The 15843-nt window shown below is 47.0% G+C and overlaps 1 protein-coding gene across 1 annotated transcript; it reads right to left on the bottom strand.

Annotated features, from left to right (window-relative positions):
- Positions 1-652: 652 nt before the first annotated feature.
- On the bottom strand, positions 653-5254 carry LOC122206045 (STARD3 N-terminal-like protein). Its single transcript, XM_042914795.1, has 4 exons — positions 4977-5254; positions 4745-4862; positions 2716-2811; positions 653-819 (listed from the first exon to the last, which is right to left on the bottom strand). Exons 1-4 carry the CDS (start codon positions 5067-5069, stop codon positions 731-733), a joined length of 396 nt encoding a protein of 131 aa, XP_042770729.1. The 5' UTR covers positions 5070-5254; the 3' UTR covers positions 653-730.
- Between the last annotated feature and the right edge of the window lie 10589 nt (positions 5255-15843).

Here is a 15843-nt window from a genome sequence, read left to right as displayed (position 1 = left end):
CTCTCGATTTCTGTTCAAGTTATCATCTCAGGGTTTGTGGGATCGAGCCCAGCGTCAGGCTCTGCACTGAAAGTGTGGTACGTGATTTGAGATTCTCTCTCTCTCAGCTATATTCATATTTATATTTAGTATATTGACACTAAAATTCAAGCCATTCCATTAAAAAGAAAAATACTAACATTTTAATTTTTGGTGACTCTGATTTCTTTCTCCCTTCTCATTCCTCCCTTCCACAGTTACAAATCTACTAAGTACCGGCACTGCCCTAGGTGCTGGGGAAGGAAAGTCAAGAGCAGGCGAGCAGCCCCAGATGCCCTCTTGTCCCCCAGGCGCCAATCAGCCCTGTGTCAGTCCCAGGGCAGCAGAAGCACAGACTCCTGTGTAGTTTTTAGCCATCGGCCTAATGAGTGAGCCATGCTTTAGAGGAGAATCTTCTTTTCTAGACATGTTCATTCCAACAATAAGTTTAATTTTAATTCTTTCCTAACTTGCATATTCAGACAATGAAAATATAATACAATAGAGTAAGTCACATTGAACCCTCCTTCTCTCCCAACTATTTACCTGCATTTTGTCTTGAACAAAGCAGCTACCTGAACACCCGGACCATGTTCCAGGCCCGCTCCATAATCCAATGAACTGGTCATGCTCCCAACCACCACTAGGTGGGGGTAAAAGTCACAGGCAGGAAGCCAATGGATTCAGGACTGGAAAGTTTGATGAAGAATGTCTAAGGTGTAACTCCTCCCATTATCATTATCCGGCTGTTCTGAACTTCTAATTGGGTAAAGATATCAGCACCAAGAACTTTTATGAGTCCTAGAAAAATAAAAGCTAGATAAAAGCATGAACAACAATGCGAACTCCCTTTTTTCAGAAGAATGACTCCTATGACATAAAAAAAAACCTCAGTGAAATAACCCTCATAGCGAGGTAATGAAAAATTGAATACTTATATTGAGTATCTGCCACCTGAAAAAGAGATTGGCTCCTAGTTCATATCTGTATTTTGTCTGACCCCATGCTTAGATCCAACATAGTCCAGAGAATATCAAGTTAGGGTTTCTAATTAAGTAAATACATTAGTGCTGAGAACTTTTACTAGTGTTAGAAAAATAACAGCTGTGCAAAAGCACAGACAAAATTTGAACTGCCTGTATGCCAAAAGAATAAGTCCTATGACATACCAAAATATCTCCCCGAAGTAACCCTTATACTGAGGTAACGAGAGTTTGATATTTCTTTGACCTTCTGCTGACTAAGAAGAGAAATTCTGCCAATTCACATCTGTAGTTCATCTGACCCTATGCTTCCTGATTTAACCTGCTTTAATATCAAATACGAATAGCCCAGGATATCAAGGTACTTCGAGTTCCAATGATTCACTATGTCACATTGCTGGGCCTTTGATCTTTCACATGCCTCTTTCTGCCTGGAATCTGCTTTACTATCCTGTGTGTGTGTGTGTGTTTCAAATAGTTACTAAGCTCAATGCGGGGAATGAAATAACGCAGTCTCTCTAACTCAAGTTTCCACCCCAGTGATAGAACGAGGCCAGGTCAAGGCTGAAGGCAGTGCAGCCCGCACAGGTGGGAGAAATGTCCTAGGAAATGCAGAGAATGTTCTCCCAGGAGCCAGAGGGTGGGGGTGCGGTGGGATAGCCTTCTCTCCCGTGCGTGGAGAGCAGGCCTGCAGAGGGGCAGTGTGACAAACAGAAAAAGCAAGCTGCCCGATGGCTTGATGGCTTGGGCTCACAACGTTTTCAGCAAAGCTAAGAAGAGAACACACGGAGACGGTACCAGGATGTCGGACAACTGGGTAATGAGGTTAAAATGGTGCTTTCTGCCAGGCTCAGGACCCAGGACTTCCTTCATCCTTTCTGCCACTGAAGGCTTCTGGGCAGGGGAAGAGGTGGTCAATGCTTCGTTTCCGTTAATACTGAGAGGCCCCACATGGATCAGCTGTGAGCGCGGATTCCAGCACTGAGCTGGGGTTCAGATCCCACCACCTCCTACTCCTCCAGAGACCTTGCACAAATGATTCCCCTCTCTGCGCCTCAATCTGATGGTCTCTGAAATAGGGATAATGAGACTCCTGCCTCATCGAGTGGTTTGAGGAAGCCATACGACAATGCAATTGTTATGTTTGACATGGCGCTCCGGCAGGGCAGGGAGAGGGTGACCGAGGCAGCAAATGGCTGCAGAAACCAAAGCAGGGAATGCTGAAGGAAAGGTGGAGAAGACAGGAAGTGGTGCAATGAATGAGATAAAGGAGGCAGAAATACAGAGGGTGGAAATGGCCTGGAGAAGGCAGGGATGTGAGGCCTAAGAAAGGGCCGAGTCCCCAGGGAGGCTCTGCTTTCTTCATGGGCAACAGCTCAGCTCAGAGAGAGCTGCACCCTCAGACACGGGGACCCGGGAGGAAGGTCGGGCTAGGGGATGACGGGTAAGAAGAGGAGCGGACCCTTCCCCTCGTCTGCCTGTCTTCTGAGATGCACATGGCCGGTCACACGGGGTCTGTGTCTCTGGGTTACATGTATTCTACACTCTGTGTCTCCCCACTGCTCCCACATCAAGACCACATCTCGGTTGTTTCTGTCTCCTACGTGCCTGCACTGTGAGATGTCTGCTCAGCAGTGTTCTGACAGGAGAGGGAGGGAGGGCTGAGCTTTTGAATGATGGATGAAAACACAGACGATAATCACATTTTTGTTACCTGCTTCAGATTCAGGAGGAGAATAAAACTGACCATCAGAAAGACCTCCAGGTATGAGTGCCGCCCTCTCTGAAGCATCCTGAACTATCAGGAGTCCTGGAAAGGAAGAAATTCAGAGGCTGAGAGTGACGTCACGGTTCTGGTAGCTTCTCTGCGAGGTTAGGCACAATAAAATGGTGTCGTTGCTACGCTAAAAAAGAGAAAAACCCTTGCCAGAAAGAAAATCTTTCAAACAAAAAATAGGTTTTGTTATTACGCTATGAACCAGTGCTGTGAGGGCACATGGCAGCGGACTTAAAAACCTGCCTGTGACTCAGGGGATTCTTTGATTCAGTATTTAGGGCCTCTTTCCCTGGAGAACACTTTCCTCCCTGCAGAAATCACCATAATCAAAACCAAAGCACAAAGGAAAACAACCTGGTAGGTCATACAAATGGCCTCCAGTATTCACTTCGTTAGGGAAATAGCAAATGTAAGGCACAATAAGTGGAGAGACTTGTATAAATGTGGAAAGCGTCAGTAAGACGGGGAAGAAAGATTTATTATTTAAAAAGGTCCCGCCAGAAAAGGGAATTGAACAAACACAGAAAAGGGGAGGAACTGATGTGGAAGCTCAGGACGGGCGCCCGTGAGCACAGGGAGCATCGGCAGCGAGTCTCGCCAGAGCTGAGCGAACACGAGAGAAGCTGGAGGAAGCCGCGGCCGAATCGCAGGTGCAGGTGTGAGCTCACTGCCTGCTCGTGACCGTGAGCGTACCCGCTGCTCCACGTTTTCATCGACGCCAGTTCTGCCCAGTTAGTGCCTTTGAACGTGGTGGCATCACACTCGCATTCAAGCCCCAGTGACATTAACAGCTAATATGCTTTCACCCAAGCTCGATTTGATGTTTATACACAAGTCCAAAAGCGACTTCCATTAGCTGTACCTGCCCTGCTCCACAACAGGTTTTCATACAAGCACAGAGGACACACGACAGAAGACTTATCTAGGTCTGATTCAGGTGTTTAAAATGCACTCTTGAATAATAATTCTGTTCTTATAGATTTCTACTCTGTAAATGAGATTACTCAAAATAAATCCATTTACATGTTTACTCATTCTCTGTTATCCCTTGAGGTTACAATCATACTTCACTTTCTCTAGGACATAGGACCTTATTTTTCCTATTTTGCAGGGCAATCTGAGCCAGACGCATGAAGGACATAACCACGGCACGTGGTAAAAGGCCTGGGTCTCTGTACTGAGTTTCAAACATGTCACCACCAGAGGGCAGATGTGGCCCGTGGGCTTCCACTCAGGCCATCATGCAGAGAGGAATTCTAGCCCCATACTGAATCATGCAGCTCAGTCCATCACTGGGCCTTCCTGGTCAGTATCCACATGAGTCCACGCAGGAGATGACGGCCGCCCCGCAGGGCTCATGGTCACAGATCGCTAGGAGTCCCTCTGCTACTCACAGGGGGAGGTGGACCCTGAGCTGAGCACACATGTCTGGCTGCTGTCTTCCCCCTCCCGCCCTCTGGGTTCCTCACTCACCCACCACTCTCCCCCACCAGGCACCCCCTGTGCTAATTGGGGCCCCTTCCAGGCCACCGCCTGCTGTAAGGTAGCAACGTGAGACTTGGCAGGATCGCGGACTCTGAGACTTACTGTCTCAGCTCAGCCTATCGTGTCTGCCATCCCTGTGTCCCTAAGGAACAGTCCTCTTCAGATGCACAAAGTGCTTGGTGTCCTGGGACCGCGATCACTGGGGATAAGGAGGTGCTGGCTGTTTCTGCTGTCTGTCCCTCTCACCAGGGCTCACACTTTCTTCCAGAGAAATCTGGCCTCACAGCTCCAGAGAGGAGCCATGTGCTCTCACTGTCCTGTCCTCTGCCCTGCTCTGGATTTCTGCTGGGTCCTCTGCAAGGTGGAGACCCGAGACCCGCCTACCCCACCCAGTGTGGCTCCCTTCAAATCTGACTTCCAGGCTCTTCCTTCTGGCTCGGTCCCCAGCCCATCTGAGGAGCCTAACTTGAGAGACACTTACTGTTTTCCTCTTCCGCCTCTTGAGGTAACACTTTGAAATCCAGGAACCACGTCTCAGTCCAGGCAAGGAGGAACGAAATGATGGGTAGCACGTAGCCGAAAGCCCCTTGAGAGAAAAGCTGGAAGGACAGACGTGACCAGGAGAGGGAAATGCAGTTACCAGGAGCTCACACTGGAACATGAGCCTTCGCCAGTATAGACGGTAATTGTACAGAAAACGTGGGAGGCTGTACCTTTGAGAGGATCACTTTTGCAAGTAAAAAGGCACTGGTCACTGCTGTCGTCAGCTGAAAGACACATAACCCAGCACCATTCGAGTTAGACATTTTACGCTGGGAAGCCCCCTCCTCACAAAGAGACCTGTCAGCGCCAGAAGCACCTAAGGCCTGGAGCAGCTCTGCCAGCCCGGGCCCTCCCACATCACCCTGTCCCCAGCCCCTAAACGCAGACGGGGCCACAGTGGGCTTCTTCGTGGTGCCCGATCCCTGACTGGCTGCTCATGCTACCCCTCCTCCCTCGGTCTAGCAGGTCAGCGACCCACCTCCCTCAGTCCAGCAGGCTGGTGTGCTGGGACACTCAGGTTTGTCCCCTACCAGGTCCAACCTGCAAAGACCTCACCCCACAGGAGGGACCCCTGGAATACAGAGCCAGGGCTCCCCCTGGTAGTTGGGGAGCCCAGAGACAATCCCACGGGACCTGGGCCTTGTCCTTCCTTCCCCCAACTAGGATCCTAGCAATGTGACAGCTGACCAGTGTGATGCCCACAGTAGCCTTGACTGACAGAATGGAGGTCAGGGGACATGGGTGTCAAGCTCAGGAAGTATTAACCAAGTGCGGGGTCAGCATTGTTAGCAAACTGCCACACACACACACACACACACACACACCCCAACCAGGTGAGCTACCTGGAGGAGGAGGCATTTTAATTCTGACACTAATGAAATTTACAGTCTGACATTAAATGCAATGTAGTACTAACGTCCGTGTGTCATCAAACATCTGACAACCTTCACAATCAGCAATGTCTTCTTACACGAGCCGCATTTTGTTACTTTTCTTACTGACATGTTTATAGTTATAGGTACATAAAATTAATAGATCATATAGAACAGAAAAGTCCAGTCATTGGTCTAATGTCTATAAAAGAGAATTCTCAGTATGTTTCATTTTATTAACTTTTTTCCCTACATAAGTCAGTACTCAACATCAGCTCATCAGGAGTGAACATCATGACTTTTCTCTCCACCAGTGCCCATTCAGTTTTCTTATTGTATTCAATGTAGAAACAGTACAACTTAGTTTGTCATTTTTGCAGTAACTGAAAACTTCTCTACCGACTTATTTCTGAATATGGTGCAGGGATCTTCTACGGAAATGCCAGGAGACGCCGAGTGATTGACGAGTTCACAGAAGTCTAGAAACACTAATGCCAGGATCAGCGTGGGTGAAAATCTCAAACTGAATATAACAAGAAACGGTACAGGGCTTTTATAATATTGGAGAAGACAAGTTTTTTTTTAATTTTTTAAAAATTTATTCACTTTTCAGAGACAGAGTGTGAGTATGGGAGGGGCAGAGAGAGAGACACACACACTCAGAATCCAAAGCAGGCTCTGAGCTGTTAGCACAGAGCCGACGTGGGGCTTGAACCCACGAACCATGAGATCATGACCTGAGCTGAAGTCAGACACTTAACTGACTGAGCCACCCAGGCACCCCAGAAAGATAAGTTTTCTTAAACAGGACTCCAAATATGCAATGTATGTGGTAAAAAAAAAAAATCTGGCTACAAAATTGAGAATCTCTATTAATGAAAGTGCTTTAGACAAAGTTTAGACCATTGATAGATTAGCTGAGGATAGTTGTGAAAGTTAAAACTCGTAAAAGATAAATATCTAAGAGATAAATTCATTCAAATCAACAAGTAATTAATAAAGATTCCTAAAATCTTAATTAATTTTAATAATTTAACGTATATAACATTTTATCTTTATTCGTATGGATGACATAGTTGTACTAACATAGTATAGTAATATTTGCTTCATGTATATTTGTTTTTATAAGAATAATATATTACTGTTAATAGGAAATATAATTATAACTAACATCTTTATTTGTCTGACACTTTCCTAAGTGTTCTACCTGTATTAAATTATCTAAATTTTAGGGGCGCCTGAGGGGCTCAGTTGGTTAAGCGACCAACCCTTGATTTTGGCTCAGGTCACGATTCAGGAGATTAAGCTCTGCATCAGGCTCTGCTTGGAGCCTGTTTGGGATTCTCTCTCTCCCTCTCTCTCTGCCCTGCCCCCGCTTGCTCTCTGGCTCTGTCTCAAAATAAATGAATAAATGTAAAATTAAAACCACAAAATTACTTAAATTTTATAAGCCAATAAAGTATTTGCTGATTTCCCTTTTTGCAGACGAGGAAGCTGAGATTCAGCGCATTGAGAACCGGGTCCGGTCACATGGCCAGGAAAAGTGGGCCCGGCCGTGGGCAGCCTGGCTCCTCTGGGTGCTGTAGCCTCTGCCACCGGCCTCCTTTCTGCTGCGCCCAAAGGACACAGACGGCAAAGTGTCCGAGGGACAGACTTCAGTGGGTGCCAGGTATAAACAGAGACCCTCAGCTTCCTCATCAGCGGCCCAGGGCAATAACCTGATGAAACAATGTGATCCTGTTTGGTGGCCATCAGGTTGGTAAAAACCATGATGTCAGATAATAAGCACAGTAGAGACAAGGTGTGTGTGTATTTCCTGGCAGCCGCAACCCCGGGATGACGTTCCCAGGGAAACGCGACTCCCAGCATGCAGAGACCCTGAGGTGTGGGTGCCAGCCTCGCTGGTGACAGCCAGTATGAGCAACAGGACAAGTGCCTGTCACTGGCGGTGGAGGGATTCATGCAGTGGCTGCAACCAGCAGCAGAAGGAGCAGCACAGAGGAGCAGTGAGCCTAGTGGATGGACAGATGGACAGATGGATTGACAAGAATGCGATTCCATTTATATAGATGTAAAGACGCATTATTCACGAGCAATTCTCTGTAGTTTTCACAGCTACATAAGACCCCAAATATACCAGTCAATCCTCTCATTCAAGGCTGGGGAAACGGGGGGCTTGCACAGAGGAGATGCTGACCTAAAACTCCCAAGCACACCTGAGTACACAATTGAAAAGCAGGTTTCCTGCCTAGGTTTTCTGGGCTCTTCCACTCACTAAGCTGAGTTATTTGCTGTAGTAGACTTCACTTACCTGGGCTCCAATGCAGAGCATAAGGTGTAGGACATACCTGCAATGGCCAGCAGGGAGTGCTAGAAGGCAACATAGATAACATGAACTACTGTAGTGTGTAACCTCGGGAAGCACATTATAGAAAAGGAATGCGAAGTATGACAAGATGACCCTTTGCATTCACAGCAACAGCAAAATGAGGACAGAAATGAATCCCTGAAATACAAACATCCGAGTGGGTTACTTAGGTTACTTAGGGCACAGGCTTTGAGAGCCTTGCAGAACTGAAGTTCTTGCTGTGCTCTCTCTTAGCCAGGCGATCTCCAGGAAGTTACTTAACTTCCCTGATCCTCTGTTTCATCTGTAGCATGGGATGAATAACACCTACGTTACGCTTGCAACGACGGAATCAATATGTACAATGTTTGATGTGCAATAAAGTGTATTTGTTATTATTTAACAGGCCAATGATTTCTGTTATGATCTTTTAAAACAGTCTCTCACAGAAGGCAATCAACTGTTAATTCACAAGTGCTAGAGGAAATTTCTACAGGTTCTGAGGTCCAGCACTGTTAACTGAATGATTGCGCTTCAAGAACAGCTCACGCTCCTTGCTTATTCCAGAGTTCTGCAATCTTCCTGAAATTTTCCTCATGACCCCTACTCTTTAGAGCTTAAAAGAAATGCTCTCTCTCTCTTTTGCTCCCTCAGCCCCTCTTAAGGTAAGTTTTGCTGACTGAATACAATCTAGTACTAATACTATGTTCTTTTCAGGGCTGTAGCTCCATGGTTTTTCTTGAACATTCTGGTGGAGGAATTTCTCTTGTTGCATTTTGTTTTCAGAATTCTCTTTCTGCTCTTGTGTGCTGGCAGATGCATACATTCTTGATTTTGAAACCATGCCCCATCTGGCCCAGCAGGGATTTTCCGGGACCGCAGACATGTGTTCTTGCCTGGGACGGTCTGCTCTCGGAGCTGCTCCTGTGACAGCCTCATGTCCCCTGCACGTGGTCTCTGAGCAGAGGATTGTCAGCCAGAGTCCCTGCCCTTCCTCCCTTCCTGGCTTCGGTGATGACACCTGTTACTATACTCTTTTTTTGCTAATTGTCATTATTACCGGTGGGAGATGATGGCTCATTGTGGATTTGCTCGCATTTGCCTGAATTTCAGATAAACAAGAAATAATTATGTAGCTTAAAAATAATTATGTGGTTTATGTCCAAATATTGCGTAGCACTTCGCACTTTTTTTTTCCATTAAATCTGTTGAATCTATGCAAGGCTACTTTTTCACTTGAGGAGCCACAAAAATCTTCTCTCAAATTAATTTGCTACACACACACACACACACACACACACACGCACACACACACATCCATTTACCTTGGAGGAGAGAGAGTCAAATGCAGACCAACCTAACTGATCCTAATGTTTTTCTAATAAGATCGGTTAATGATTAGCACGTTTGCTCAGCTATTTAAAGGAATTCAATGTGAGGAATGTCCAAGGAGCCTGATGGGCATCATTTGTAGACTGAGAATACTAATATGTGCTGCATAGAACTGTATTATTTCCAAGGATGCCGAAACCGAGGTTAACGTTTCTAAGGGGCCTGGTCCTGTGCCTCACACGTAGTGGGCGCTCTGATGCAGTTATTGGTTTTGATATGACAAATGATAGGTCCACTCAATGAGAAGTGCCCACCGTAGAGAGGAGGGAGGGGGTGTCTGAATCCTGCCTCAGCTGCTCATGGTCCCATGATATTGAATGGGCCACCTGCACCGGGGAGCTATTTTCTCATCTTTAATGATGAGGAACAATGAAACCTCAGGAACGAATGCTTTCTTTGGCCAGGAAGGAAGACCTTCCTCTGCCTGTTGGTCCTTCTAGCGGGACTTGGAATCAAAGTGATGAGACAGATTGATAGGAGAAAATCAAATTTAGTAGGCATAAGCATAGGGAAATTCCAAAGACAATGAGGCAACAAGAAGCTTAGGGGAGCTAAGGAGAGCAGAGGACACAAAGGGGCCAGGAGCGGGAAGGTGAGAGGAGCTGTTTGGAAGAAAAAGCTTGCCCAATCATGCAGGTAAGTTCCTTAGGTAAAGGGGAATCTCTGTTAATAGCTCTCTTGCTGGCACAGGCTCCCCTTTCCAGTGTAATTTGCTGTAGTTGAGGGCGAGGCACAGAGATTTTCCTGCATCTGGTGGGTTTTATTACCTTTAATTCAAAATCATCTTTATGGCAAAATAATATTTATGCCGTCAGGGGAAGCTTGCCTTGGGCCCCTACACTATTCATTGTTAAGTGTCTAAGCTTCTGGGGTTTCATAGCAAAGTGGACTCTCCAGCATGCTGCTCAGGACTTGGTTTTTAAAGAGAAGTTACTCATCTTGGGGCGCCTGGGTGGCTCAGTCGGTTAAGCGTCCGACTTCAGCTCAGGTCATGATCTCACAGTCCGTGAGTTTGAGCCCCATGTCAGGCTCTGTGCTGAGCTCAGAGCCTGGAGCCTGCTTCGGATTCTGTGTCTCCCTCTCCCTGTGAGGCATGCTCTGCCCCTCCCCTGTGCATGCTCTGTCTCTCTCTGTCTCAAAAATAAATGAAAACATTAAAAAAAAAATAAAAAGAGGTTACTCATCTAAGAAAAGACGTGATTTTTTAAAAAAAATTTTATTCAACACACAGTGTTATAAAGGTATAAGTGGAAGATTGAAGAAAATATTTTATCCACAGTCCACTCATCAAAATATATCAATGTCTTTCCTCTTTTGGGCTTTCAGGTTTGTCCCGTTCACCGAAGGTTGACATCATGTCTGCATCCATTTATTCCACGTGACCAAGGGAAGCAGTCACACTGGACGAGATCTCAGACTCTCTGCTGGGCGGAAGGGAGCTGCCCCAGGTGAGGCGAGCACGCCAGCCTCTCAGAGGTTAACCGAGCAGGTCCAAGCTTCAGCACCTGGCCCTCTGCACAGGGTCTGCCTGAGTCCACACCTGCTGTGACCCAGCTGCCTCTCCCCTGGGGCTGAGGTCTGGGGCCATCAGAGCATCATGCAGCAGCGGGATGACCTGGGGGGACAGGATGTCCTGCTCCCTCAAGTGCTGCCCAGTTTCTCTCTTCCTGGGGACAGCAGGGTCCTGATCAGAACCCTCCACTCTTCTCATGAGGGTTGGGTGAAAGCTTTGACTACTCTTTCTGCCCTGCTCAAGAGTTTCCCTCTATTATTTTTTAAACATGTGTCACTGTTGGAGAAATGTGATCCTTTAGTGCCACTTACAGAAGAACACAGATGCACCACAGCAAGAAGAGAGGTAGAGGAAACGAAAGCCATTGTCACTTGTTGACGTACATTTTTGAGCCCAAGATGGAGCCCCTCCAGCACAGGGTGCCATGTAGTCAAACCTAGACTTAGGTACCTTTCCCGTCCCAGTAAATGCTACCCTTGACCGGAAACACCATTTATTCCATCCCAGCCAGTGCCCAAACACCAAGAATCGAAAATCTAAGGTTCATAAAACTCCCTCTTGCCCATAATCCCTGGGGAAGCGTGCTCTGCTGTGTGTGAGGCACTGAAAGCCCCAATCCATGGATTATTCCTTTGAATAAAAGACATCACACTGTACAAGATAAATTGTTTTACTTTTGTCATTTGACACATTCAGAGGAGTCCTTGTCTGGAGATTTGGGACAGGCTTTATTAAAGAGTCTTGGCCAACCGTTTTGAACCTTCAATCTGAGCAGTATTTGAATAACACTGATAACCATAATGACAGAAACAGAGTTTTAAATGCGGACCATGTGAAATAAAATTTATTTTCATAAATCAATAGACGGTTGTGGATTTTCTCCTCCAAAGTAAGATTTCCTTATTGGTGACCATGTAAAAAATAGAGAAAGTAGGAAGAAAAGAGTTCACCTGATTTCTCCCCACCTACATTGCTTACCTAATATGGAGACTCTTCCCACCTGCCATTTTGCTGTGTACGTGTTTCCCCCACTGTCACTCTCTTTTCCACTTAACATTTTTAGCACAGCTGCACAAACACCTGCTTGAGGGTCTGAATGATGGCCCTGAAATATTCTTTTAGCAGAGTATTCTACTCAACTCTTCACCAGCTCAGCACAACATTAGAGCCTGCACTTGGGGACACTTGAGACTTGAATCTTGATTATAGTTCAGTATGTCTCCCTTTCAGTTTTTACCAAATGGAGTTGCTCAGGAGCTGGGTCTGGTCATGGGTGCTGAAGGACCCAACCCTCTGGCCCAGCCAAGTCCCCTTTCTGGCCGTCTCCCTCTCCCTCCAGGCTGTCAGCCTATAATTAGCATAACTAATTACCATAAATATATCCAGGGTGCCCTGATACACTTGGCATAACCGAAAAGGAACCTGCATTTCAGTCGGAAGTCAATGCTCCCTTTATTTCTTTAAATTTCATTTCAGATGCGTTCCTCAGCTGACCCTTCACAAGGCCCCGCCTTTACCATTTCTGAGGATCTGACCCTGGAACCGCAGGACCTGGTCCCGCCCCCTGGTCTGCACTGCCCCTGCTCTCTTCCCCCTCCCTCCCACTCTCCCTCCTTTCTCTCACCAGTATCTGCTGGCACCACCTGGAAGCAGCAGCTCAGACCCTCTCCTGACCTCTGCCACTCACCCAGGTGGTCTCCTCCCAGCAGGTGCAGCCACTATGTCACCCTGGGCTTCTGTCCACCTGCCAGGACTTGGAGCCAAGCTGGGTCTCCTTGCAATCCTGTGCGCCCGCCTGTTTCCCGGTAAGTCTGGACTCCCTCCCCTGTACCCAGTGTGGGGGATGGCCGGGAGCCTCAGGGGTTTCCTCCAAGCAACCTTGTGGAGGTCAGACTGGAGCAGCCAACCTTGATCGTGGCACGCGCTGGCAGCTCGGCCATCCTGTCCCACAGGGCTAGAACCAAGTTCAGTTATATCCTGGTACTGCCACAAGGAGGGCAAGTCACAGTGACCTTAAATAATGGGACCAACATTATGTTATCAAATTAATGCTGAATAAAGTCTAAGAATATGTTCAGAATCACGATTTTCAAAGTTACGGTATCCGTTACCAGTTGCCCACACATTCTAGTATTGTGGGAACATTGACGTCCATTACCTCAGAGCCACCTGGTAAAATCTCAATTCTAAAAATTTCCAGGCATGCCTGGAAATCCACGTTAACTGTTTTGTATCAGGTCTTCTTCATGTTCAGCCCCGAGAACGGGCTCAGCCCTAACTGTCTCATAGAAATCTTGTATTGCTTTTGAATTTTGTTTTAAAATGTAGTTTAAAAAGAACTCACGCATCTTAGAATGTTAAAAATCACTGCGTAATATTGAACACTTATAGACAACAGGTGATGGTTAGACAATCTGATGGTTAGAAAGACCTGGAACCAGTTCTGTCTTGATCACTTTTCTCCCTTCCTCTCACACAACCTTTGCTTCTTTGACAAAACAGCACCTTTTTCTGCTCCCGATTCCCACGGACTCCATCAGCCAAGTTAGAGGAAAGGTTCATGCTTGGAGAGCTCAAAGCAGCTTCTTGGGCTGAGTGTGGCTTTTCCCCTGTGGAGGACAGATACCAAGTGCTACAGAGAGTGCTCAGGACTTGCTTTATGTCTCTTTTACCCAAATGCAGATGCTGGAATGAAATCCTCTGAAGCGTATTACACACAGTGATGCACACAGCTGTGATTGCATTCAGCAAATGTGGTCTGGCACCTTTACTGCCTGAAAACATGATCTGCATCCTTCCGTGTAAGGTTGCTAGAAATTGGCTTCACGTGATCTTCACCAGGAGACTGAGAAGATAGACTTTCACTTAAGACTTTGTGTATCCCTGTCTTTGCGGGCACTGATGTCCCTCCTGGTCAAAGGACAGGAGTGGGTGCTGAGGGGCATAAAGGGTGGACTTCGTTGAATGCCTTCTGTATTCCCCTTAGAATTGATTTTCCTCATTTCTTTACCCTGCTCTGTGCTCTAGGAGGCTAACGCCCACGGACTGCACTAATGGACATCTTTGTTGTGACTTCCACTGAATGTCGGCCAGTGAGAGTTGAAGTTCAAAGGAACCATGACCTCATCATTTGACAACAATTTCCATTCCTTGGGCACTAGACTTCCAAACCTGTGGATCCAGGGCCCTGGGAGAAAAGAAACAGATTCTTCTAGTGGGTTAATTGGTATAAAAAGGAATGGCCACTCCCACCTACACCTCTTGGGTCCCGAGCACAAATTCTGTCTCTGGGGTAGAAGGCCCTATATGTTGGCCCCAGGGGAGGATGCAGCCAACCCAAGGCCACCTGTCAGGAGGGAACCCTGAGCTCACTCTGCTCCCAACTCCCAGCCTCCTCCTGATGCTTCCACTGACTGCTTCCAAATAGCAACCAGAGAATAAGGAAACCCATCCATGCGGTCCATGAGGGTCCACCTCGTAATGCCCAGAATGAGGTAAAGAAAGATGGACAGTCCATCTGGAGGAGCAAAAGGAAGAAATCAAGCAGATGGTCACTTGAGTGGGTTATGTTTTCCACCAAATAAGTAAAATAAGCTGAGGAATAGGAGGCCACTTTGAATTTGCTTAATGTTTGTTAACTTTACAAGAATATACATCGGCATTTGTGAGCAAATTTGGGTTGTCTCAGACCTGCTGCCCTACCCAGTGGAGCCTGGTCAGGACACTATGAGGGCCACTCATGAATCCATGGGTAAGGGTCACAGTGGGCACGCATCTGAATGAGTTCCTTTGTGGACATTCTGCCCCAGGACCCTTCCTGCTAGTGGAAGGGAAAAGGCTAACAAAAATCACATATCTTCTCTGTTTAGTGAGCTAGTTTTAGCAGAAAGTGTCAGGGAAAATACACGGAGAGCACTCAAAATCCCATAACCAGACTTAAACACTCACAATGTGCAAAGAGGATGATGCTTTGGAAATCTGTAGCTGGCAGAGTTTTATTTTCCCATATACATCATGTCACTGGGAGCCTTTCTCAGGTTACACCAAACATTGACAGATACCATCCACAAAAGCAGGCAGTGGCTGTGCCCAGAATAAGCTCATTTTAAAAGTTAATCATGAGTTGGGGCGCCTGGGTGGCTCAGTCGGTTAAGCGTCCGACTTCGGCCCAGGTCATGATCTCGCGGTCTCTGAGTTCAAGCCCCGCGTCGGGCTCTGTGTTGACAGCTCAGAGCCTGGAGCCTGCTTCAGATTCTGTGTCTCCCTCTCTCTCTGACCCTCCCCCGTTCATGCTCTGTCTCTGTCTCAAAAATAAATAAACGTTAAAAAAAAAAAAAGTTAATCATGAGATAGTGAGTTTGAAAGTCAAATTTAATTGGAAAAAAAAAGGGATTTTCTAAATTTCCCAATCTCCTATTTGATACATTGGTATGCAAGCCTAGCAAATTAGGAACACAGAAATTCACTATTGGTGCTAGATGCAGATAAGTGGGGGCGTGGTGTCCACAAAGTTTGCACGCACCCCGAGACGAAAGGCTAGGGGTTGGCATGTGGTGTGAGATGTTGGGGAGAGAGAAAGTGAAGGTACTTTCTGGTTCCCTTGTCTCTGAGAGCCTTGCCCCGCAAAGGATAGAAACTTCTTCAACAGAAACCCAAAACACGGCGGGGGGGGCGGGGGGAGAGAACCTGAGAATATCTGCCTGATGTCAAGCTCTGGAACACGGCCCTAGAAGAACACCACCAACAGTGGAGACATCGGCACAGACCAGCCCAAACCAGCCCTGACTGTCCCTCCGGGCGGCACGGGCTGGTGACCCAGATGCTTCTTAGCATCTGTGAGAGGGTCAGGGCGCCGAGGGGACCACAGGAGGCAGCAGCTGGGATCTGGATGAGAAGCTGAGGTGGGAGCTTTG

Source organism: Panthera leo, chromosome A2, assembly GCF_018350215.1.
Source record: "Panthera leo isolate Ple1 chromosome A2, P.leo_Ple1_pat1.1, whole genome shotgun sequence".
Taxonomy (NCBI): domain Eukaryota; kingdom Metazoa; phylum Chordata; class Mammalia; order Carnivora; family Felidae; genus Panthera; species Panthera leo.
This window is presented reverse-complemented; position numbering and strand designations above follow the sequence as displayed.